The sequence below is a fragment of the Salvelinus fontinalis genome, chromosome 16, assembly GCF_029448725.1.
Source record: "Salvelinus fontinalis isolate EN_2023a chromosome 16, ASM2944872v1, whole genome shotgun sequence".
Lineage (NCBI taxonomy): Eukaryota > Metazoa > Chordata > Actinopteri > Salmoniformes > Salmonidae > Salvelinus > Salvelinus fontinalis.
In genome coordinates this window covers 45,164,982-45,189,096 of record NC_074680.1, presented here as the reverse complement: position 1 = coordinate 45,189,096, position 24,115 = coordinate 45,164,982, and the positions used below count along the sequence as shown (strand labels likewise).

General features: G+C 51.3%; 2 protein-coding genes across 4 annotated transcripts in view; both read left to right on the top strand.

The window, feature by feature from the left end:
• Positions 1-5,271: 5,271 nt before the first annotated feature.
• ccdc28a (coiled-coil domain containing 28A) lies at positions 5,272-16,896 on the top strand. 3 transcript variants are annotated; one of them, XM_055865534.1, is made up of 6 exons: positions 5,272-5,376; positions 6,119-6,340; positions 6,524-6,690; positions 9,141-9,295; positions 14,820-14,842; positions 16,189-16,896. In XM_055865534.1, the coding sequence occupies exons 2-6, from the start codon at positions 6,186-6,188 to the stop codon at positions 16,241-16,243; spliced, it is 555 nt and encodes a 184-aa protein (XP_055721509.1). In that variant the 5' UTR covers positions 5,272-5,376; positions 6,119-6,185; the 3' UTR covers positions 16,244-16,896. The 3 variants fall into 3 exon arrangements, with proteins under 3 accessions (XP_055721509.1, XP_055721511.1, XP_055721508.1); XM_055865536.1 differs by lacking the exon at positions 5,272-5,376 and adding an exon at positions 5,389-5,607 and having other exon boundaries at positions 6,132-6,340; XM_055865533.1 differs by lacking the exon at positions 5,272-5,376 and adding an exon at positions 5,389-5,607.
• Positions 16,897-21,501: 4,605 nt separating this feature from the next.
• The window catches only part of LOC129813240 (epithelial cell-transforming sequence 2 oncogene-like), a 47,339-nt gene continuing 44,725 nt past the window's right edge, over positions 21,502-24,115 (top strand). Inside the window, exon 1 of the mRNA XM_055865532.1 lies at positions 21,502-23,525. Coding sequence (XP_055721507.1) covers positions 23,331-23,525 — 195 coding nt within the window. The 5' untranslated portion in view covers positions 21,502-23,330. The remainder of the gene's footprint in view (positions 23,526-24,115) is intronic.

Genomic DNA, 24,115 nt, shown 5'->3' with positions numbered 1-24,115 from the left:
GTCATCGTTAGGTAGCGCAGCTCGGTTTCCACGTCATCGTTAGGTAGCGCAGCTCGGTTTCCACGTCATCGTTAGGTAGCGCAGCTCGGTTTCCACGTCATCGTTAGGTAGCGCAGCTCGGTTTCCACGTCATCGTTAGGTAGCGCAGCTCGGTTTCCACGTCATCGTTAGGTAGCGCAGCTCGGTTTCCACGTCATCGTACGGTAGCGCAGCTCGGTTTCCACGTCATCGTTAGGTAGCGCAGCTCGGTTTCCACGTCATCGTTAGGTAGCGCAGCTCATCGTTAGGTAGCTCAGCTCGGTTTCCACGTCATCGTTAGGTAGCGCAGCTCGGTTTCCACGTCATCGTTAGGTAGCGCAGCTCGGTTTCCACGTCATCGTTAGGTAGCGCAGCTCGGTTTCCACGTCATCGTTAGGTAGCGCAGCTCGGTTTCCACGTCATCGTTAGGTAGCGTAGCTCGGTTTCCACGTCATCGTTAGGTAGCGCAGCTCGGTTTCCACGTCATCGTTAGGTAGCGCAGCTCGGTTTCCACGTCATCGTTAGGTAGCGCAGCTCGGTTTCCACGTCATCGTTAGGTAGCTCAGCTCGGTTTCCACGTCATCGTTAGGTAGCGCAGCTCGGTTTCCACGTCATCGTTAGGTAGCGCAGCTCGGTTTCCACGTCATCGTTAGGTAGCGCAGCTCGGTTTCCACGTCATCGTTAGGTAGCGCAGCTCGGTTTCCACGTCATCGTTAGGTAGCGCAGCTCGGTTTCCACGTCATCGTACGGTAGCGCAGCTCGGTTTCCACGTCATCGTTAGGTAGCGCAGCTCGGTTTCCACGTCATCGTTAGGTAGCGCAGCTCATCGTTAGGTAGCTCAGCTCGGTTTCCACGTCATCGTTAGGTAGCGCAGCTCGGTTTCCACGTCATCGTTAGGTAGCGCAACTCGGTTTCCACGTCATCGTTAGGTAGCGCAGCTCGGTTTCCACGTCATCGTTAGGTAGCGCAGCTCGGTTTCCACGTCATCGTTAGGTAGCGTAGCTCGGTTTCCACGTCATCGTTAGGTAGCGCAGCTCGGTTTCCACGTCATCGTTAGGTAGCGCAGCTCGGTTTCCACGTCATCGTTAGGTAGCGCAGCTCGGTTTCCACGTCATCGTTAGGTAGCTCAGCTCGGTTTCCACGTCATCGTTAGGTAGCGCAGCTCGGTTTCCACGTCATCGTTAGGTAGCGCAGCTCGGTTTCCACGTCATCGTTAGGTAGCGCAGCTCGGTTTCCGCGTCATCGTTAGGTAGCGCAGCTCGGTTTCCGCGTCATCGTTAGGTAGCGCAGCTCGGTTTCCGCGTCATCGTTAGGTAGCGCAGCTCGGTTTCCACGTCATCGTTAGGTAGCGCAGCTCGGTTTCCACGTCATCGTTAGGTAGCGCAGCTCGGTTTCCACGTCATCGTTAGGTAGCGCAGCTCGGTTTCCACGTCATCGTTAGGTAGCGCAGCTCGGTTTCCACGTCATCGTTCGGTAGCGCAGCTCGGTTTCCACGTCATCGTTAGGTAGCGCAGCTCAGTTTCCACGTCATCGTTAGGTAGCGCAGCTCGGTTTCCGCGTCATCGTTAGGTAGCGCAGCTCAGTTTCCACGTCATCGTTAGGTAGCGCAGCTCGGTTTCCGCGTCATCGTTAGGTAGCGCAGCTCGGTTTCCACTTCATCGTTAGGTAGCGCAGCTCGGTTTCCACGTCATCGTTAGGTAGCGCAGCTCGGTTTCCACGTCATCGTTAGGTAGCGCAGCTCGGTTTCCACGTCATCGTTAGGTAGCGCAGCTCGGTTTCCAAGTCATCGTTAGGTAGCGCAGCTCGGTTTCCACGTCATCGTTAGGTAGCTCAGCTCGGTTTCCACGTCATCGTTAGGTAGCGCAGCTCGGTTTCCACGTCATCGTTAGGTAGCTCAGCTCGGTTTCCACGTCATCGTACGGTAGCGCAGCTCGGTTTCCACGTCATCGTTAGGTAGCGCAGCTCGGTTTCCACGTCATCGTTAGGTAGCGCAGCTCATCGTTAGGTAGCTCAGCTCGGTTTCCACGTCATCGTTAGGTAGCGCAGCTCGGTTTCCACGTCATCGTTAGGTAGCGCAGCTCGGTTTCCACGTCATCGTTAGGTAGCTCAGCTCGGTTTCCACGTCATCGTTAGGTAGCGCAGCTCGGTTTCCACGTCATCGTTAGGTAGCGCAGCTCGGTTTCCACGTCATCGTTAGGTAGCGCAGCTCGGTTTCCACGTCATCGTTAGGTAGCGCAGCTCATCGTTAGGTAGCTCAGCTCGGTTTCCACGTCATCGTTAGGTAGCGCAGCTCGGTTTCCACGTCATCGTTAGGTAGCGCAGCTCGGTTTCCGCGTCATCGTTAGGTAGCGCAGCTCGGTTTCCACGTCATCGTTAGGTAGCGCAGCTCGGTTTCCACGTCATCGTTAGGTAGCGCAGCTCGGTTTCCACGTCATCGTTAGGTAGCGCAGCTCGGTTTCCACGTCATCGTTAGGTAGCGCAGCTCGGTTTCCAAGTCATCGTTAGGTAGCGCAGCTCGGTTTCCACGTCATCGTTAGGTAGCTCAGCTCGGTTTCCACGTCATCGTTAGGTAGCGCAGCTCGGTTTCCACGTCATCGTTAGGTAGCTCAGCTCGGTTTCCACGTCATCGTTAGGTAGCTCAGCTCGGTTTCCACGTCATCGTTAGGTAGCTCAGCTCGGTTTCCACGTCATCGTTAGGTAGCTCAGCTCGGTTTCCACGTCATCGTTAGGTAGCGCAGCTCGGTTTCCACGTCATCGTTAGGTAGCTCAGCTCGGTTTCCACGTCATCGTTAGGTAGCTCAGCTCGGTTTCCACGTCATCGTTAGGTAGCGCAGCTCGGTTTCCACGTCATCGTTAGGTAGCTCAGCTCGGTTTCCACGTCATCGTTAGGTAGCGCAGCTCGGTTTCCACGTCATCGTTAGGTAGCGCAGCTCGGTTTCCACGTCATCGTTAGGTAGCGCAGCTCGGTTTCCACGTCATCGTTAGGTAGCGCAGCTCATCGTTCGGTAGCTCAGCTCGGTTTCCACGTCATCGTTAGGTAGCGCAGCTCATCGTTCGGTAGCTCAGCTCGGTTTCCACGTCATCGTTAGGTAGCGCAGCTCGGTTTCCACGTCACCGTTAGGTAGCGCAGCTCATCGTTCGGTAGCTCAGCTCGGTTTCCACGTCATCGTTAGGTAGCGCAGCTCATCGTTCGGTAGCTCAGCTCGGTTTCCACGTCATCGTTAGGTAGCGCAGCTCATCGTTCGGTAGCTCAGCTCGGTTTCCACGTCATCGTTAGGTAGCGCAGCTCGGTTTCCACGTCATCGTTAGGTAGCGCAGCTCATCGTTCGGTAGCTCAGCTCGGTTTCCACGTCATCGTTAGGTAGCGCAGCTCATCGTTCGGTAGCTCAGCTCGGTTTCCACGTCATCGTTAGGTAGCGCAGCTCGGTTTCCACGTCATCGTTAGGTAGCGCAGCTCGGTTTCCACGTCATCGTTAGGTAGCGCAGCTCGGTTTCCACGTCATCGTTAGATAGCGCAGCTCATCGTTAGGTAGCGCATCTCGGTTTCCACGTCATCGTTAGGTAGCGCAGCTCGGTTTCCACGTCATCGTTAGGTAGCGCAGTTCGGTTTCCACGTCATCGTTAGGTAGCGCAGCTCGGTTTCCACGTCATCGTTAGTTAGCGCAGCTCGGTTTCCACATTTACATTTAAGTCATTTAGCAGACGCTCTTATCCAGAGCAACTTACAAATTGGTGCATTCACCTTATGATATCACATCATTTTGTTTTCCAACATAAGTGAAATGTCACCAACCACTGAGTGCACAAAACATAAAGAACACCTTTTCTAATATTGAGTGAAAACAGTTCATTTACTGTATGAAAAAGTACCTGATTAAATTAAAACACATTTTATAAAAAAAAAAACTGACTGTGACTGGTGAATATCTGATAGTCAAAATAGCATGAAAAAACATTGTTCCTTCAGAGACCGATTGCTTTGTAAGGTTCAACCAACCGTTTGTTGGTGTCTCCATATTCTCAGAAAGGGGGACATTAGCAAATCTGAATAGATAAGGCCTGACAAAATACTAACTCTATATCCTGATGGTCTACATCCTGGGGTTTACATCCTGGGTATTACTGTCATCGCCACAGCAGATAGATAACTGTGTTCTACATCCTGGGGTTTACATCCTGGGTATTACTGTCATCACCACAGCAGCTAGTTAACTGTGTTCTACATCCTGGGTATTACTGTCATCACCACAGCAGCTAGATAACTGTGTTCTACATCCTGGGGTTTACATCCTGGGTATTACTGTCATCACCACAGCAGCTAGTTAACTGTGTTCTACATCCTGGGGTTTACATCCTGGGTATTACTGTCATCACCACAGCAGCTAGATAACTGTGTTCTACATCCTGGGGTTTACATCCTGGGTATTACTGTCATCACCACAGCAGCTAGTTAACTGTGTTCTACATCCTGGGGTTTACATCCTGGGTATTACTGTCATCACCACAGCAGCTAGATAACTGTGTTCTACATCCTGGGTATTACCCAGCACCTCCTCCAGTATTACTACCATCACCACAGCAGCTAGTTAACTGTGTTCTACATCCTGGGTATTACCCAGCACCTCCTCCAGTATTACTGTCATCAGTATTACTGTCATCAGCTGTGATACAGCCTGGAATCGAACCAATGTCTAAGGCACTGCATCTCTAGCACTGAGATGCAGTGCCTTAGACCGCTGTTCCACTACACGCCTTTCTCATGCGTGGTGCTGTGAGCCACTGACCTGTGTGTTTCTCCTCAGACTCAGGCAGCAGCAGGTGGCTTCTAGGTTTTAGGACTACAAGCTGGCATGCTCTACTACCACAGACAGAAGGCGTAACCCACACACACGTCACAGGGGCTATAAAGCTCAAGCATCCGTTTGATAACGTTTTCTCACCACCAAATATGGTAGTGAGAGGAAGTCCAGTCGCGGGTAGTAGGAATGGATGGAACTAGCTGAAAATGAGCTGACATTCTGCTCATTTTCTCATCGATTAAACATCTGATCTCAATAAATTTTTCTGCTTCCAAAACTATAATTTGTTACAAACACAGTGCACTAAGTTTTATAGACCTGACTCTTTGCCAAAATTGTAAAATATTGCTTTGTTTAGAAGGAGTGCAAGGTCGAATTGAGTTAGTTCACACACACCCTTCACAGAAGAGGCGTTACCTAAAGGGAATATGCAAATACATGCTACAACAGGGCCAATAGGACATCGATAGCTCGTGTTTGGCTTTGCCCACCCTTTGCTTGTTCTGCCCAATATGCTTACTTTGCTCCTGCTGTAAACGACACAGATTAACTATTTTGGGTTAGTTATGAATATATTTGTTTTTACCGGATGGGCACACATAACTCCTAGACGATAGTGCAGATTTATCGCTCTCTATCGGCTTAGCCATAATAATGATGACTTCGTGGCTGTGGTAACTAGTGACGACCGCAGTCAAGCTACAACCAACACAACATATCAAACAGGTTTAAAATATGTTCACATCGAATGAACTAGCTACGAATAACTTCAACAACGAAGAAAATTGAGGTCTGTTGCTAGCTATATGTTATACAATCTGTGTAAGTTGTGTAGCTAAATCAGCTAGCGTAGTGAAGTTATTTAGGCTGATTTGATAGCAATGCTAACTAGGTTAGCTAGCTAACGTCGATAACACGACATTGTTTAGCTAGCTGCTTTGCTCTCGCTTTCAACAACTAGTTCAGCTATTGAAAACTAGAAATACGACGTTGCTTTCCATTTTATTTGCACTTTTCACCGAAACCACAAAGAGGCTTCCGGGTTTAGTTGGCACAGCGGCACTGATAAGATACTAGTTCGCGTTAACTAGTAGGTAAACAAGACGAGACTTGGAAGGCCTCGCGATACTACTACTAGCTAACTAGTTAGCAATGGGTTTGGTCGGTTGGTTAACTAGCTGGACCCAACACTAGCAGACATGCCGTGTTGTTGTCAGTAGCTGACAGTTGCAACGTAAGCTAAGTTAGTGCTAGGTTGGGTTACTAAACTTGTCACCGTTATTGTTTGATTACTATCCTAGATATTTTCTGCAGGAGTGTCCAGTGCAGTGACTAACTACTAACTGGTGAACTACATATTATGATGCCATGGAGGATAGGAAGCTGAAGAGAAAGATTTCCAGGCCCTCCACCAACCAGGCCCCTGCCCCACCAACCAGCACCCGGAAGAACACAGCCTCTGGACGTCATCTGGGCTTCAGCCACATGGGTACACACTCCAGCCAGAAGGGGAAGAGCCGCAGGTAAGAACCATAATCATCTGGATGACTTGAACAGCTTTAAGGTGAAGTTCTTAATTTGTGTGTGTGTGTGTGTGTGTGTGTGTGTGTGTGTGTGTGTGTGTGTGTGTGTGTGTGTGGTGTGTGTGGTGTGTGTGGTGTGTGTGGTGTGTGTGGTGTGTGTGTGTGTGTGTGTGTGTGTGTCAGGGGTGTGAAGGCTCGACAGCAGCAGGCTTCAGGAAGTAAGGCAGGCCAGGGCCAGGCGGACCCCATCCAGCACTCCTTCCTGACGGACGTCTCCGATGTGCAGGAGATGGAGAAAGGACTGCTGAGCCTTCTCAATGACTTCCACAATGGAAAACTACAGGCCTTTGGTGAGCTGTGTGTGTAAAACTACAGGCCTTTGGTGAGCTGTGTGTGTAAAACTACAGGCCTTTGGTGAGCTGTGTGTGTAAAACTACAGGCCTTTGGTGAGCTGTGTGTGTAAAACTACAGGCCTTTGGTGAGCTGTGTGTGTAAAACTACAGGCCTTTGGTGAGCTGTGTGTGTAAAACTACAGGCCTTTGGTGAGCTGTGTGTGTAAAACTACAGGCCTTTGGTGAGCTGTGTGTGTAAAACTACAGGCCTTTGGTGAGCTGTGTGTGTAAAACTACAGGCCTTTGGTGAGCTGTGTGTGTAAAACTACAGGCCTTTGGTGAGCTGTGTGTGTAAAACTACAGGCCTTTGGTGAGCTGTGTGTGTAAAACTACAGGCCTTTGGTGAGCTGTGTGTGTAAAACTACAGGCCTTTGGTGAGCTGTGTGTGTAAAACTACAGGCCTTTGGTGAGCTGTGTGTGTAAAACTACAGGCCTTTGGTGAGCTGTGTGTGTAAAACTACAGGCCTTTGGTGAGCTGTGTGTGTAAAACTACAGGCCTTTGGTGAGCTGTGTGTGTAAAACTACAGGCCTTTGGTGAGCTGTGTGTGTAAAACTACAGGCCTTTGGTGAGCTGTGTGTGTAAAACTACAGGCCTTTGGTGAGACCAGGGTTCCAGTGGCTCAGTGGATAAAAGTGTCTGCTGCTGAAAGAGCATATTACCTGTGTGTGTTAGTATGTCCCAGCTCTCCCTCTGTCTCTGTGTGTTAGTATGTCCCAGCTCTCCCTCTGTCTCTGTGTGTGCTAGTATGTCCCAGCTCTCCCTCTGTCTCTGTGTGTGTTAGTATGCCCCAGCTCTCCCTCTGTCTCTGTGTGTTAGTATGCAGGTGAAGTTTTACATAAACACTATGACCTCTCTTTTTATGCCCCCCCCCTCGCTCCCTATTTCACCCCCCTCTCGCTCCCTATTCCCCTCCTCGCTCCCTATTCCCCTCCTCGCTCCCTATTCCCCCCTCTCTCTCCCTATTCCCCCCCCCCTCTCGCTCCCTATTCCCCCCCCCTCTCGCTCCCTATTCCCCCCCCTCTCGCTCCCTATTCCCCCCCCCTCTCGCTCCCTATTCCCCCCCCCTCTCGCTCCCTATTCCCCCCCCACTCGCTCCCTATTCCCCCCCCTCTCGCTCCCTATTCCCCCCCCTCTCGCTCCCTATTCCCCCCCCCTCTCGCTCCCTATTCCCCCCCCCTCTCGCTCCCTATTCCCCCACCCTCTCGCTCCCTATTCCCCCACCCTCTCGCTCCCTATTCCCCCCCCCTCTCGCTCCCTATTCCCCCCCACCCTCTCGCTCCCATTTCCCCCCCCACCCTCTCGCTCCCATTTCCCCCCCCACCCTCTCGCTCCCATTTCCCCCCCCACCCTCTCGCTCCCATTTCCCCCCCCACCCTCTCGCTCCCATTTTCCCCCCCACCCTCTCGCTCCCATTTCCCCCCCACCCTCTCGCTCCCTATTCCCCCCCACCCTCTCGCTCCCTCTTCCCCCCCACCCTCTCGCTCCCTATTCCCCCCCACCCTCTCGCTCCCTATTCCCCCCCACCCTCTCGCTCCCTATTCCCCCCCACCCTCTCGCTCCCTCTTCCCCCCCACCCTCTCGCTCCCTCTTCCCCCCCACCCTCTCGCTCCCTCTTCCCCCCCACCCTCTCGCTCCCTATTCCCCCCCCCCTCTCGCTCCCTATTTCCCCCCCCTCTCGCTCCCTATTTCCCCCCCCTCTCGCTCCCTATTTCCCCCCCCTCTCGCTCCCTATTTCCCCCCCCTCTCGCTCCCTATTTCCCCCCCCTCTCGCTCCCTATTTCCCCCCCCTCTCGCTCCCTATTTCCCCCCCCTCTCGCTCCCTATTTCCCCCCCCTCTCGCTCCCTATTTCCCCCCCCTCTCGCTCCCTATTTCCCCCCCCTCTCGCTCCCTATTTCCCCCCCCTCTCGCTCCCTATTTCCCCCCCCTCTCGCTCCCTATTTCCCCCCCTCTCGCTCCCTATTTCCCCCCCCCTCTCGCTCCCTATTTCCCCCCCCCTCTCGCTCCCTCTTCGCCCCCTCTCGCTCCCTCTTCGCCCCCCATCTCGCTCCCTCTTCCCCCCCCATCTCGCTCCCTCTTCCCCCCCCATCTCGCTCCCTCTTCCCCCCCCATCTCGCTCCCTCTTCCCCCCCCATCTCGCTCCCTCTTCCCCCCCCATCTCGCTCCCTCTTCCCCCCCCACTCTCGCTCCCTCTTCCCCCCCACTCTCGCTCCCTCTTCCCCCCCACTCTCGCTCCCTCTTCCCCCCCACTCTCGCTCCCTCTTCCCCCCCACTCTCGCTCCCTCTTCCCCCCCCACTCTCGCTCCCTCTTCCCCCCCACTCTCGCAACCCCCCCCCCCCCCCCCTCTCGCTCCCCCCCTCGCTCCCTCTCCCCCCCTCTCGCTCCCGCTCTCTCCCTTCTCCCTCTAGGTAATGAGTGTTCTATAGATCAGATGGAACATGTGAGAGAGATGCAGGAGAAGTTGGCTCGGCTGCACTTTGACCTTTATGGGGAGGTGGACGAGATGCCTGAGGACCAACGGAAGGCCGCCTGCGACTCCAACATGGACAAACTACTGCTCAACGTAAGATCTGGCAATAGGTTTTGTTAATGTACAGTGCCTTGCAAAAGTATTCAGACCGCTTTGTGTTACAAAATGGGGTTACAATGCATTTAATTGTCAATTTTTGTCAACAATCTACTTAAATTACTCTGTCAAAGTGGAAGAACATTTTTTAAAGATAAATAAGAAATGATAAGAAAAATCCTGTAGTTCCATAACTGTTCAGCTCCTTTGTTTAGGCAAGCCTACATTAGTTCAGGAGAAAAATGTGGCTTAACAAATCACATAATAAGTTACATGGACTCACTGTGTGAAGTAGTAGAGGTTGACAGGATTTCTGAATGACTACTCCTTCCTCTGGCCCCCATACATACATCATCTGTAAGGTCCCTTCAGTCAAGTGTTGAATTTCAAGAACAGATTCAACGATAAAGACCAGGAAGCTTTTCAAAAGCTTCACAAAGAACAGGCAGTGATTGGTAGATGGGTAACAACAACAACGAGACATTGAATATCTCTTTTTTTTTTTAAAGCATGATCAAGTTAATAATTATTCTGTGGATGATGTATTAAACCACCCCAGACACTCAGATGTAGTCGTCCTTCTGAACTGAGCTGCAGGAGTGGAATGGATCTGCTCAGGGATGTTACCATGAGGTTATTGGTTAAATAAAAAAAACTGTCTACAGAGTTCAGTTGCTGGGATGGGAGAGAACTCATGATGGATCAACATTGGGCTGGGCCATTTATATCAAATCAACGTTTCAGCGCAATGTTCCAAATAACTGTCTCGCAAGAATCAAATTATATAATTGTTTTACTTTTTATAAGTGCGCTATGCCTTTTTGCCACTGAAAGTTGACTAGCAACAATAACTGGGACCTAAAAGACACCCACCATGAGACCCACTAAATTTGCCCATTAACCAAATGGAGAGAGCCAACTGAAGGTGTTGACCCTCCACATCTATCAAGCCACCTGGAGCTCTGGGCCAGACACTCTTAAAGTAGAACTGACAGCATTTTTAGCAACGTGAAATCTTATTAAAATCTCTTCATATACACCCACAGGAAGAATATGACACTTAAAAATACAACAACACAACTGAGCTACAGTAGGCCTTTATACAAACAAGCCATTCACCACACAGGCCTGTCATCATTCACTCTGAACTGGACTGTGTGTTTACAGACAGTAGGGCCTGTCATCATTCACTTTGAACTGGACTGTGTGTTTACAGGCAGTAGGGCCTGTCATCATTCACTTTGAACTGGACTGTGTGTTTACAGGCAGTAGGACCTGTCATCATTCACTCTGAACTGGACTGTGTGTTTACAGGCAGTAGGGCCTGTCATCATTCACTTTGAACTGGACTGTGTGTTTACAGGCAGTAGGACCTGTCATCATTCACTTTGAACTGGACTGTGTGTTTACAGGCAGTAGGGCCTGTCATCATTCACTCTGAACTGGACTGTGTGTTTACAGGCAGTAGGGCCTGTCATCATTCACTTTGAACTGGACTGTGTGTTTACAGGCAGTTGGGCCTGTCATCATTCACTCTGAACTGGACTGTGTGTTTACAGGCAGTAGGGCCTGTCTTCATTCACTTTGAACTGGACTGTGTGTTTACAGGCAGTAGGGCCTGTCTTCATTCACTTTGAACTGGATTGTGTGTTTACAGGCAGTAGGACCTGTCATCATTCACTTTGAACTGGACTGTGTGTTTACAGGCAGTAGGGCCTGTCATCATTCACTTTGAACTGGACTGTGTGTTTACAGGCAGTAGGACCTGTCATCATTCACTCTGAACTGGACTGTGTGTTTACAGGCAGTAGGGCCTGTCATCATTCACTTTGAACTGGACTGTGTGTTTACAGGCAGTAGGACCTGTCATCATTCACTTTGAACTGGACTGTGTGTTTACAGGCAGTAGGGCCTGTCATCATTCACTCTGAACTGGACTGTGTGTTTACAGGCAGTAGGGCCTGTCATCATTCACTTTGAACTGGACTGTGTGTTTACAGGCAGTTGGGCCTGTCATCATTCACTCTGAACTGGACTGTGTGTTTACAGGCAGTAGGGCCTGTCATCATTCACTCTGAACTGGACTGTATGTTTACAGGCAGTAGGGTCTGTCATCATTCACTCTGAGCTGGACTGTGTGTTTACAGGCAGTTGTAAAATACTGTCTGATGTCATAACTCAGGATGTCTTCTCTCCGATGAATCATTGATCATATTTTTGCGATATTCCTACCTGGAAAAATGTGTAATTTTACAGAGGGTCAAGCACATTTCTCCTATTTGTCTGCCTCTTCAGTCCATGGTGTATTGCATGGTGCCGTTGCCAGAGATAGAAAGGAGATAAGAATCCAATGAATGAAGGAACGTATAACGCCCCACCCAGCCGACTGTCGACCAATCGCGTTCATGTTGTCATGCTGCGCTACACGTTGCTAAGCTAATCGTCACGCAGCCCCTTCTCAAAGTCACTGTATATGTCGAAGAAACGTGCAGATTTTACTCAAGTACGTAATATCATAATTCCAAAGCTATACGATATTTTACAGATGGCAAGTTAATTATCTCACATCCCAGAATGCACTGTGTGGCCGATTGACGTACACTACATGACCAAAAGTATGTGGACACCTGCTCGTCAAACATCTAATTCCAAAATCATGGGTGTTAATATGGAGTTGGTCCCCACTTTGCTGCTATAACAGCTTCCACTCTTCTGGGAAGGCGGTTCACTAGATGTTGGAACATTGCTGTGGGGGACTTGCTTCCATTCAGCCACACAGTATTAGTGAGGTCAAGCACTGATGTTGGCCGATTAGGCCTGGCTCGCAGTCGGCGAGTGGCCAAGTTACAGTTTTGACTTAAATCTGCTTGAAAGTCTGTCAAGACTTGAAAATAGCCATCTAGCCGTGATCCCCAACATCTTGACAGAGCTTGAATAATATTGTACAATCCAGGTGGGTAACGCTGTTATAGATTTAGCCGCAAAAAAAACTCCCATCTGTAATTGATGCTAAAGGTGATTCTAACATGTATTGACTCAAGGAGCTGAATACCTTTGCAAAAAAAATATATATATTTAATTTTTATTAATCTTTTTTTTTTAAATGTTTGAATTTTCTTCCACATTGGTGTTTTGTATCGATTGTTGACAAAAAAAAACGATTAAATCCATTTTAATCCCACTTTGTAACACAATAAAATGTGAAGAAATCCAAGGAGTCTGAATACTTTTGCAAGAGACTATATATTTTTGGAGTGATTCCACTCGTCATATTTATTTTGTTAATTGGATAGGAAAGATAGAGGAGAGTGAAATAGCAGTGGGATGGATTCTAACCCACGCTGCAGGGGTAGATGTGGATTCTAACCCACTGCAGGGGTAGATGTGGATTCTAACCCACTCTGCAGGGGTAGATGTGGATTCTAACCCACTCTGCAGGGGTAGATGTGGATTCTAACCCACTCTGCAGGGGTAGATGTGGATTCTAACCCACTCTGCAGGGGTAGATGTGGATTCTAACCCACTGCAGGGGTAGATGTGGATTCTAACCCACTCTGCAGGGGTAGATGTGGATTCTAACCCACGCTGCAGGGGTAGATGTGGATTCTAACCCACGCTGCAGGGGTAGATGTGGATTCTAACCCACGCTGCAGGGGTAGATGTGGATTCTAACCCACGCTGCAGGGGTAGATGTGGATTCTAACCCACGCTGCAGGGGTAGATGTGGATTCTAACCCACTCTGCAGGGGTAGATGTGGATTCTAACCCACGCTGCAGGGGTAGATGTGGATTCTAACCCACGCTGCAGGGGTAGATGTGGATTCTAGCCCACGCTGCAGGGGTAGATGTGGATTCTAGCCCACGCTGCAGGGGTAGATGTGGATTCTAACCCACTCTGCAGGGGTAGATGTGGATTCTAACCCACGCTGCAGGGGTAGATGTGGATTCTAGCCCACGCTGCAGGGGTAGATGTGGATTCTAACCCACGCTGCAGGGGTAGATGTGGATTCTAGCCCACGCTGCAGGGGTAGATGTGGATTCTAGCCAACGCTGCAGGGGTAGATGTGGATTCTAACCCACGCTGCAGGGGTAGATGTGGATTCTAACCCACGCTGCAGGGGTAGATGTGGATTCTAGCCCACGCTGCAGGGGTAGATGTGGATTCTAGCCCACGCTGCAGGGGTAGATGTGGATTCTAGCCAACGCTAGAAGTGGCTTAGACCATCTGAAAAGTAGAATCAGCTAAATTAAATTGCCACGAGCAGCACTGCAGATATTGATATGAGCGAGATGAGACTTCATTCAGTCACACTGTCTGGTGTTTGGCTTCGCTCTGTTCACCGCCTGGTAACCAGGATGTAACCAGGATGTAACCAGGATGTAACCAGGATGTAACCAGGATGTAACCAGGATGTAACCAGGATGTCAAAACGGAGGAGAAGTCGAGCCTCACGTTTCAACGCTCTTAGTTGTCAAGGAAAATTGACCCAGTTTGCTGTTTACTTTCTGCGTCATATCGCAGAGTCTACCTTTTTTTTAAGGGTTGTGTTGGATCTTTAAATTCTGTTAATACCGCGAAAGTACTTGGTAGCAGTCTCGGCCCTAAGATCCCAACACACAGGGCCTCCCTCAGCGTGTCAAACACTGTGAAAGTACTTGGTAGCAGTCTCGGCCCTAAGATCCCAACACACAGGGCCTCCCTCAGCGTGTCAAACACTGTGAAAGTACTTGGTAGCAGTCTCGGCCCTAAGATCCCAACACACAGGGCCTCCCTCAGCGTGTCAAACACTGTGAAAGTACTTGGTAGCAGTCTCGGCCCTAAGATCCCAACACACAGGGCCTCCCTCAGCGTGTCAAACACTGTGAAAGTACTTGGTAGCAGTCTCGGCCCTAAGATCCCAACACACAGGGCCTCCCTCAGCGTGTCAAACACTGTGAAAGTACTTGGTAGCAGTCTCGGCCCTAAGATCCCAACACACAGGGCCTCCCTCAGCGTGTCAAACACTGTGAAAGTACTTGGTAGCAGTCTCGGCCCTAAGATCCCAACACACAGGGCCTCCCTCAGCGTGTCAAACACTGTGAAAGTACTTGGTAGCAGTCTCGGCCCTAAGATCCCAACACACAGGGCCTCCCTCAGCGTGTCAAACAGTGATTTCTCCGTTTTCAGAAGGCCAAAGTTGGGATTAATCTCCAGATCTAAGCCTTCTCATGTGAGAGCAAAGCCACACACACACACACACACACACCTCATGCTCTGTTTATGTATCTTGGCTCAATGTTAGCTCAATGGAATGAAACGGCTCAATGTTAGCTCAATGGTATGAAACGGCTCAATGTTAGCTCAATGGTATGAAACGGCTCAATGTTAGCTCAATGGAGGGAAACGGCTCAATGTTAGCTCAATGGAGGGAAACGGCTCAATGTTAGCTCAATGGTATGAAACGGCTCAATGTTAGCTCAATGGAGGGAAACGGCTCAATGTTAGCTCAATGGTATGAAACATCTCTGTCCTTCTCTACAGCTAGAGGAACTGAGTTCATCAATGTATCCTTTTAAAAGGCGTGTGTGTGTGTGTGTGTGTGTCGAATTGTGTACTGTGTGCGCAGAGCAAGTGAGTGAGGGGTGTGTCTTTGAGCTGTTGACTTTGACCTGTTTTAATTCTAGCTTACAGTTTACAGAAAAATGTAAGAAATGCAGAATGAATATTATTTAAAAAAGAGGACATTTCTTTGTTCTGTTCTCTCTCTGTGGGGGGGGGGGCAGAGTGAGTGAGGTTTGTGTGTGGGGGGGGTCAGAGTGAGTGAGGTTTGTGTGTGGGGGGGGGTCAGAGTGAGTGAGGTGTGTGTGTGGGGGGGGTCAGAGTGAGTGAAGTGGGGGGGTCAGAGCAGAGTGAGGTGTGTGGGGGGGGGGCAGAGTGAGTGAGGTGTGTGGGGGGGTCAGAGTGAGTGAAGTGGGGGGGTCAGAGCAGAGTGAGGTGTGTGTGTGTGGGGGGGGGTCAGAGCAGAGTGAGGTGTGTGTGTGGGGGGGGGTCAGAGCAGAGTGAGGTGTGTGTGTGGGGGGGGGGGGGTCAGAGCAGAGTGAGGTGTGTGGGGGGGGGGGGGGGTCAGAGTGAGTGGTGTGTGTGTGTGGGGGGGGTCAGAGTGAGTGAGGTGTGTGTGGGGGGGGGGGGGGTCAGAGTGAGTGGTGTGTGTGTGTGGGGGGGGTCAGAGTGAGTGAGGTGTGTGTGTGGGGGGGTCAGAGTGAGTGAGGTGTGTGTGGGGGGGTCAGAGTGAGTGAGGTGTGTGTGGGGGGGCCAGAGTGAGTGAGGTGGGGGGGGGTCAGAGCAGAGTGAGTGAAGTGTGTGTGTGTGGGGGGGGGGGGGGGGGGGCAGCAGAGTGGGTGAGTGAGGTGTGTGTGGGGGGGCCAGAGTGAGTGAGGTGTGTGTGGGGGGGTCAGAGTGAGTGGTGTGTGTGTGTGGGGGGGCCAGAGTGAGTGAGGTGTGTGTGGGGGGGCCAGAGTGAGTGAGGTGTGTGTGGGGGGGCCAGAGTGAGTGAGGTGTGTGTGGGGGGGTCAGAGTGAGTGAGGTGTGTGTGGGGGGGTCAGAGTGAGTGAGGTGTGTGTGTGGGGGGGGGGGGGTCAGAGTGAGTGAGGGGTGTGTGTGGGGGGGGGGGGGTCAGAGTGAGTGAGGGGTGTGTGTGGGGGGGGGTCAGAGTGAGTGAGGGGTGTGTGTGGGGGGGTCAGAGTGAGTGAGGTGTGTGGGGGGGTCTGAGTGAGTGAGGTGTGTGGGGGGGGGGTCTGAGTGAGTGAGGTGTGTGGGGGGGGTCTGAGTGAGTGAGGTGTGTGGGGGGGGGGGTCTGAGTGAGTGAGGTGTGTGTGTTTCAGCTGTTCTCCTTGACTCTTCTCTCCACAAGTCAGAAGCTGAATCTGGCAGACAGCCAGGAGATACCCAGGACAGCCAGCATCTAAGTCGGACTGCAGTCAACGGTCTCATCTCCTTGTCTCCTAACCACCTCTCCTTATTTGATTTCCTTATCCCCTAAATTCATTTCCTTATATGCCTCTTGTCCTCCACCCTCCCCCCTCTTCTCCTCCACCCTCTCTTCTCCTCCACCCCCCCCCCTCTTCTCCTCCACCCCCCCCTCTCTTCTCCTCCACCCTCCCCTCTTCTCTACCGTCCTCCCTCTCTTCCCTCTCCTCTCCTCGGGGCTAGGGGTTTATGGGATTGGGCCTAATCACCATCCTCCACGTATCTGTCAAACACACTGCAAACACAGTTGCACATATTTGCGAGTTTGTTTTAAAGTCTGAAACTTACTGCACATATCCACATGAGTGTTTGGCCAAATGTTGATGCCTTTTTATAGTTGCCTTGGTTTGAACCAGTGTTACATTGAGATATATATATATATATTTGACCTTCTCCTACACATCTTTGTCTTATATGCAGTTGGAATGCAATAATCATATTTGAAGCTGCTTGATTGTCAACCTTTTATTTGAGAGTAATGCTGTACATTACAGATTGAGGTTTTATTGTTAATGTGTTTTAGGGTGGATTGTTATTTAATTTTTCTCGGTTTTAGGAAAAAGTCAATAAAGAGAATTTTAATGACTTGAAACACGTTTCTGTGCTTTACTCATATGATGCATGGTGGTGGTGATGATGATGGGTGGTGATGATGATGGGTGGTGATGATGATGGTGGTGGTGGTGGTGGTGATGATGGGTGATGATGATGGTGGTGGTGATGATGCATGGTGGTGGTGATGATGGTAGTAGTGGGTGGTGGTGGTGGTGATGATGATGCATGGTGGTGGTGATGATGGTAGTAGTGGGTGGTGGTGGTGGTGATGATGATGCATGGTGGTGGTGGTGATGATGGGTGGTGGTGATGATGGGTGGTGGTGGTGGTGATGGGTGATGGTGGTGGTGGTGGTGATGGGTGATGGTGGTGATGATGGTGGTGGTGGTGATGGGTGATGGTGATGATGATGGGTGGTGGTGATGATGGGTGGTGGTGATGATGGGTGGTGGTGGTGATGGTGGTGGTGGTGGTGGTGATGGTGGTGATGGTGGTGGTGATGATGGGTGATGGTGGTGGTGGTGGTGATGGTGGTGGTGATGGTGGTGGTGATGGTGGTGGTGGTGGTGATGGTGGTGGTGATGGTGGTGATGGTGGTGGTGGTGGTGATGGTGGTGGTGGTGGTGGTGATGGTGGTGATGATGGATGATGGTGGTGATGATGGATGATGGTGGTGATGGTGGTGGTGGTGGTGGTGGTGGTGGTGATGGTGGTGATGATGGATGATGGTGGTGATGGTGGTGATGATGGATGATGGTGGTGATGGTGGTGGTGGTGATGGTGGTGATGATGGGTGATGGTGGTGGTGATGATGGTGGTGGTGGTGATGATGGATGATGGTGGTGATGGTGGTGGTGGTGGTGATGGTGGTGATGATGGATGATGGTGGTGATGGTGGTGGTGATGATGGATGATGGTGGTGGTGGTGATGGTGGTGGTGATGGTGGTGGTGGTGGTGATGGTGGTGGTGATGGTGGTGGTGGTGGTGATGGTGGTGGTGATGGTGGTGATGATGGATGATGGTGGTGATGGTGGTGGTGATGATGGATGATGGTGGTGGTGGTGATGGTGGTGGTGATGATGGATGATGGTGGTGGTGGTGATGGTGGTGGTGATGGTGGTGGTGGTGGTGATGGTGGTGGTGGTGGTGATGGTGGTGGTGATGGTGGTGGTGGTGGTGATGGTGGTGGTGATGATGGATGATGGTGGTGATGGTGGTGGTGATGGTGGTGGTGGTGGTGGTGGTGATGGTGGTGGTGGTGGTGATGGTGGTGGTGATGGTGGTGGTGATGATGGATGATGGTGATGATGGTGGTGATGATTGATGATGGTGGTGGTGGTGGTGATGGTGGTGGTGGTGATGGGTGATGGTGGTGGTGGTGGTGATGAATGGTGGTGGTGGTGGTGATGGTGGTGGTGATGATGGATGATGGTGATGATGGATGATGGTGGTGGTGGTGGTGGTGGTGGTGGTGATGGTGGTGGTGATGATGGGTGGTGGTGGTGATGATGGGTGATGGTGGTGATGGTGGTGGTGGTGATGGGTGGTGGTGGTGATGATGGTGGTGGTGGTGGTGGTGGTGATGATGGTGGTGGTGATGGTGGGTGATGGATGATGGTGGTGGTGGTGGTGATGGTGGTGGTGATGGTGGTGGTGGTGGTGATGAATGGTGGTGGTGGTGGTGATGGTGGTGGTGATGATGGATGATGGTAGTGGTGATGGTGGTGGTGATGATGGTGGTGGTGGTGGTGATGAATGGTGGTGGTGGTGGTGATGGTGGTGGTGATGATGGATGATGGTGGTGATGATGGTGGTGGTGATGGTGGGTGATGGTGATGATGCATGGTGGTGGTGGTGATGGTGGTGGTGGTGGTGATGGTGGTGGTGGTGATGGGTGGTGGTGGTGATGGGTGATGGTGGTGGTGGTGGTGGGTGATGGTGGTGGTGGTGGTGATGGTGGTGGTGATGATGGGTGGTGGTGGTGATGGTGGTGGTGGTGATGGGTGGTGGTGGTGGTGGGTGATGGTGGTGGTGGTGGTGATGGTGGTGGTGATGATGGGTGATGGTGGTGGTGGTGGTGATGGTGGTGGTGATGATGGGTGATGGTGATGATGCATGGTGGTGGTGGTGGTGGTGATGATGGGTGGTGGTGGTGGTGGTGATGATGGGTGATGGTGGTGATGGTGGTGGTGGTGATGGGTGATGGTGGTGGTGGTGGTGGTGATGGGTGGTGATGATGGGTGGTGATGATGGGTGGTGATGATGGTGGTGGTGGTGATGATGGGTGGTGATGATGGTGGTGGTGGTGGTGGTGGTGGTGGTGGTGATGATGGGTGGTGATGATGGGTGGTGATGATGGATGATGGTGGTGATGGTGGTGGTGGTGATGGTGGTGGTGGTGATGGTGGTGGTGGTGGTGGTGATGGTGATGGTGGTGGTGATGGTGATGGTGGTGGTGATGGTGGTGGTGGTGGTGGTGGTGATGGGTGATGGTGGTGGTGATGGGTGATGGTGATGGTGATGATGGATGATGGTGATGATGGGTAATGGTGGTGGTGGTGGTGGTGATGGTGGTGGTGGTGGTGATGATGGATGATGGTGATGATGGGTAATGGTGGTGGTGGTGGTGGTGATGGTGGTGGTGGTGGTGATGATGGATGATGGTGGTGGTGGTGATGATGGATGATGGATGATGGTAGTGGTGGTGGTGATGGTGGTGGTGGTGATGATGGATGATGGATGATGGTAGTGGTGGTGGTGGTGATGATGGATGATGGATGATGGTAGTGGTGGTGGTGGTGATGGTGATGATGGATGATGGATGATGGTAGTGGTGGTGGTGGTGGTGATGATGGTGGTGGTGGTGGTGGTGGTGATGATGGGTGGTGGTGGTGGATGATGGTAGTGGTGGTGGTGGTGGTGATGATGGATGATGGATGATGGTGGTGGTGGTGGTGGTGATGGTGATGATGGATGATGGTAGTGGTGGTGGTGGTGGTGGTGGTGATGATGGATGATGGTGGTGGTGGTGGTGGTGGTGATGATGGGTGGTGGTGGTGGTGGTGGTGGATGATGGTAGTGGTGGTGGTGGTGGTGGTGGTGATGGTGGTGGTGATGATGGGTGATGGTGGTGGTGGTGGTGGTGGTGGTGGTGATGGTGGTGGTGGTGGTGGTGGTGGATGATGGTAGTGGTGGTGGTGGTGGTGATGATGGTGGTGGTGGTGGTGGTGGTGGTGGTGATGGTGGTGGTGATGATGGGTGATGGTGGTGGTGGTGATGGTGGTGGTGATGGTGATGATGCATGGTGGTGGTGGTGGTGGTGATGATGGATGATGGTGGTGGTGGTGGTGATGGTGGTGGTGGTGGTGATGGTGGTGGTGGTGGTGGTGGTGGTGGTGGATGATGGTGGTGGTGGTGGTGGTGGTGGTGGTGATGGATGATGGTAGTGGTGGTGGTGGTGGTGGTGGTGGTGGTGGTGATGATGGATGATGGATGATGGTAGTGGTGGTGGTGGTGGTGGTGATGATGGATGATGGATGATGGTGGTGGTGGTGGTGGTGGTGATGATGGGTGGTGGTGGTGGTGGATGATGGTAGTGGTGGTGGTGGTGGTGGTGGTGGTGGTGGTGGTGGTGGTGGTGATGATGGGTGGTGGTGGTGGTGGATGATGGTGGTGGTGGTGGTGGTGGTGGTGATGATGGTGGTGGTGATGATGGGTGATGGTGGTGGTGGTGGTGATGGTGGTGGTGGTGGTGGTGGTGGATGATGGTAGTGGTGGTGGTGGTGGTGATGATGGTGGTGGTGGTGGTGGTGGTGGTGGTGATGGTGGTGGTGATGATGGGTGATGGTGGTGGTGGTGATGGTGGTGGTGATGGTGATGATGCATGGTGGTGGTGGTGGTGGTGATGATGGGTGGTGGTGGTGGTGGTGGTGATGGGTGATGGTGGTGATGATGGGTGATGGTGGTGTTGATGGGTGATGGTGGTGATGGTGGTGGTGATGGGTGATGGTGGTGATGATGGGTGATGGTGGTGATGGTGGTGGTGATGGTGGTGATGATGGGTGATGGTGGTGATGGTGGTGGTGGTGATGGTGGTGATGATGGGTGATGGTGGTGATGGTGGTGATGGTGGTGGTGGTGGTGGTGATGGGTGATGGTGGTGATGATGGGTGATGGTGGTGATGGTGGTGATGGTGGTGGTGGTGGTGGTGATGGTGGTGATGATGGATGATGGTGATGAATGGTGGTGGTGATGGTGGTGATGGTGGTGGTGGTGATGGTGGTGATGATGATGATGGTGGTGATGGTGGTGGTGATGGTGGTGATGGTGGTGATGGTGGTGGTGATGGTGGTGGTGATGATGGATGATGGTGATGAATGGTGGTGGTGGTGGTGATGATGGATGATGGTGATGATGGTGGTGGTGGTGATGATGGGTGATGGTGGTGATGGTGGTGATGGTGGTGGTGATGGTGGTGATGGTGGTGGTGGTGGTGATGGTGGTGATGGTGGTGGTGGTGATGGTGGTGATGGTGGTGATGGTGGTGATGGTGGTGATGGTGGTGGTGGTGGTGGTGATGGTGGTGATGGTGGTGGTGATGATGGATGATGGTGATGATGGTGGTGGTGATGGTGGTGGTGGTGGTGATGATGGATGATGGTGGTGGTGGTGGTGATGAGGCCTCGATCCCCCCTATCTGAGACATCTACTGCAGCCCTCATCCTCCACATACAACACCCGTTCTGCCTGTCACGTTCTGTTAAAAGGTCCCCAAAGCACACACGTCCCTGGGTCGCTCGTCTTTTCAGCTCGCTGCAGCTGATAGACTCGAGCTGCAACAAACACTCAAACTGGACAGTTGTATCTCCATCTCTTCATTCAAAGACTCAATCATGGACTCTTACTGACAGTTGTGGCTGCTTTGCGTGATGTATTGTTGTCTCTACCTTCTTGCCCTTTGTGCTGTTGTCTCTGCCCAATAATGGTTGTACCATGTTTTGTGATGCTGCCATGCTGTGTTGTCATGTTGTTGCTACCATGCTATGTTGTCATGTTGTGTCGCTGCCACGCTGTGTTGTCATGTTGTGTTGCTACCATGCTATGTTGTCATGTTGTGTTGCTACCCTGCTGTGTTGTCATGTTGTGTTGCTTCCATGCTGTGTTGTCATGTGTTGCTGCCATGTTGTGTTGCTGCCATGTTGTGTTGCTTCCATGCTGTGTTGTCATGTGTTGCTGCCATGTTGTGTTGCTTCCATGCTGTGTTGTCATGTGTTGCTGCCATGCTGTGTTGCTACCATGCTGTGTTGTCATGTTGTGTTGCTACCATGCTGTGTTGTCATGTTGTGTTGTCATGTTGTGTTGCTACCATGCTGTGTTGTCATGTTGTGTTGCTACCATGCTGTGTTGTCATGTTGTTGCCATGCTGTGTTGTCATGTGTTGCTGCCATGCTGTGTTGTCATGTGTTGCTGCCATGCTGTGTTGTCATGTGTTGCTGCCATGCTGTGTTGTCATGTGTTGCTGCCATGCTGTGTTGTCATGTGTTGCTGCCATGCTGTGTTGTCTTAGATCTCTTCATGTAGTGTTGTGTCTCTCTTGTCGTGATGTGTTTTGTCATATATTAAAAAGCAAAACATGTCATTACAAATGAAACATTTTAATCCCAGCCCCCATCCCCGCAGGAGGCCTTTTGGTAGGCCTTCATTGTAAATAAGAATCTGTTCTTAAACCTAGTTAAAGGTTAAATAAAAAACGATGTATGTTTTCACCTGGTGATCTTCTTTGTGCACATCTTAATAATGTCCAAGACTTGCATTTCCCTTCAGGGGAAATAATGTCCACTTTTGCCGCGCCCACTAGTGATGTATTTCACCAAATGATTGTCTGTGTAGTAATAAACTATCAGTGACAGATCAGATTATGTGCAGCGCACAGGCGGATCCTGTTGCCCAAGCAGACTAGACTACTCGGTAACCAAAGCCTCGCAGTGCGCACGCACTGTAAGAACCCGACACTCCGAATCTGATTTTTTTAGTCCTCGTGTCCTCGGTGAACAGGGACCGATACCGGGTGTGTGGGAATGCTGCATGCGCCTTGTTTCTGTTATTCCGTCTCTAAGGAGACGGGGCAGGGAGAGGGAGGACTTGTGGGGAAGGACAGTAGGTTAATAAATTGCACTTTATAGGCACACTTGTGCTGGTCTATGGAAACATTTATGAAATTACATTGCATAGGACCTCCTTGACCGGACAGTTTTAAAACGCAGGTAATTTGTCACCGCTGTATCATTGTATTATCACATTTTTAACTGGACTGTTGACTGAAGAAGATTTTACCCGCACTTTGTTAAAAGACTGAATTTGAACCACACAAACAATCGCATATTAAAGGCTACCCAAAAGTAGGCTATCGATTTAAATGAAACCGAGCGTAGTCGGGTAGTATCCTCAACTGGCCCAAACCACCCATTAAATGACATCCGTGGATCTGACCGTTCGGCCCAGTCCTGGTCCTAACCCAGGTCCTCACAGCGTGACACAGTGGCAACTGAGCGGGACAGACTACCAACCCCAGTCGGCCCTGAGGCATCGCAGCTCGGTCACAGGGACAGCCGACACCCGCTTCAGTGCCTGGACACCCATCCTAAACAAGACCTCCAACCACCAGGTCAGCCAAGTGAGATAAGACAAGCAATCATTTTCCTTTCTCCTTTACTTTTTGTTATGGTTTTCCACCACCGTGGCCTTCCCTACTAAAACATATTTACATTTGAGTAATTTAGGAGAGGGGATTTACAGTAGTGAGTGCATGCATTTTTGTACTGGTGTCCTGTGGGGAATCGAACCCACAGCCCAGTGTTGGTAGCATCATGCTCTACCAATTCAGCCACAAGGGACAAATCCCCATTTATAATTTGTGCATCTATTCATTCTAGGCTACTATATTTTTGCAACAAAAAAAAGAAGCATTCTGCGAGCCTGCCATTGTGCCCTTGAGCACAATTACTCTGGGACCAGCTGACCAATTGCTTCAAGGCTGTGCTCGTGTCTCAGGATAGGCTGTGTGTGTGTGTCTCGGGGTAGGCTGTGTGTGTTTGTCTCGGGGTAGGCTGTGTGTGTTTGTCTCGGGGTAGGCTGTGTGTGTTTGTCTCGGGGTAGGCTGTGTGTGTTTGTCTCGGGGTAGGCTGTGTGTGTTTGTCTCGGGGTAGGCTGTGTGTGTTTGTCTCGGGGTAGGCTGTGTGTTGGGTTGTAAGCATA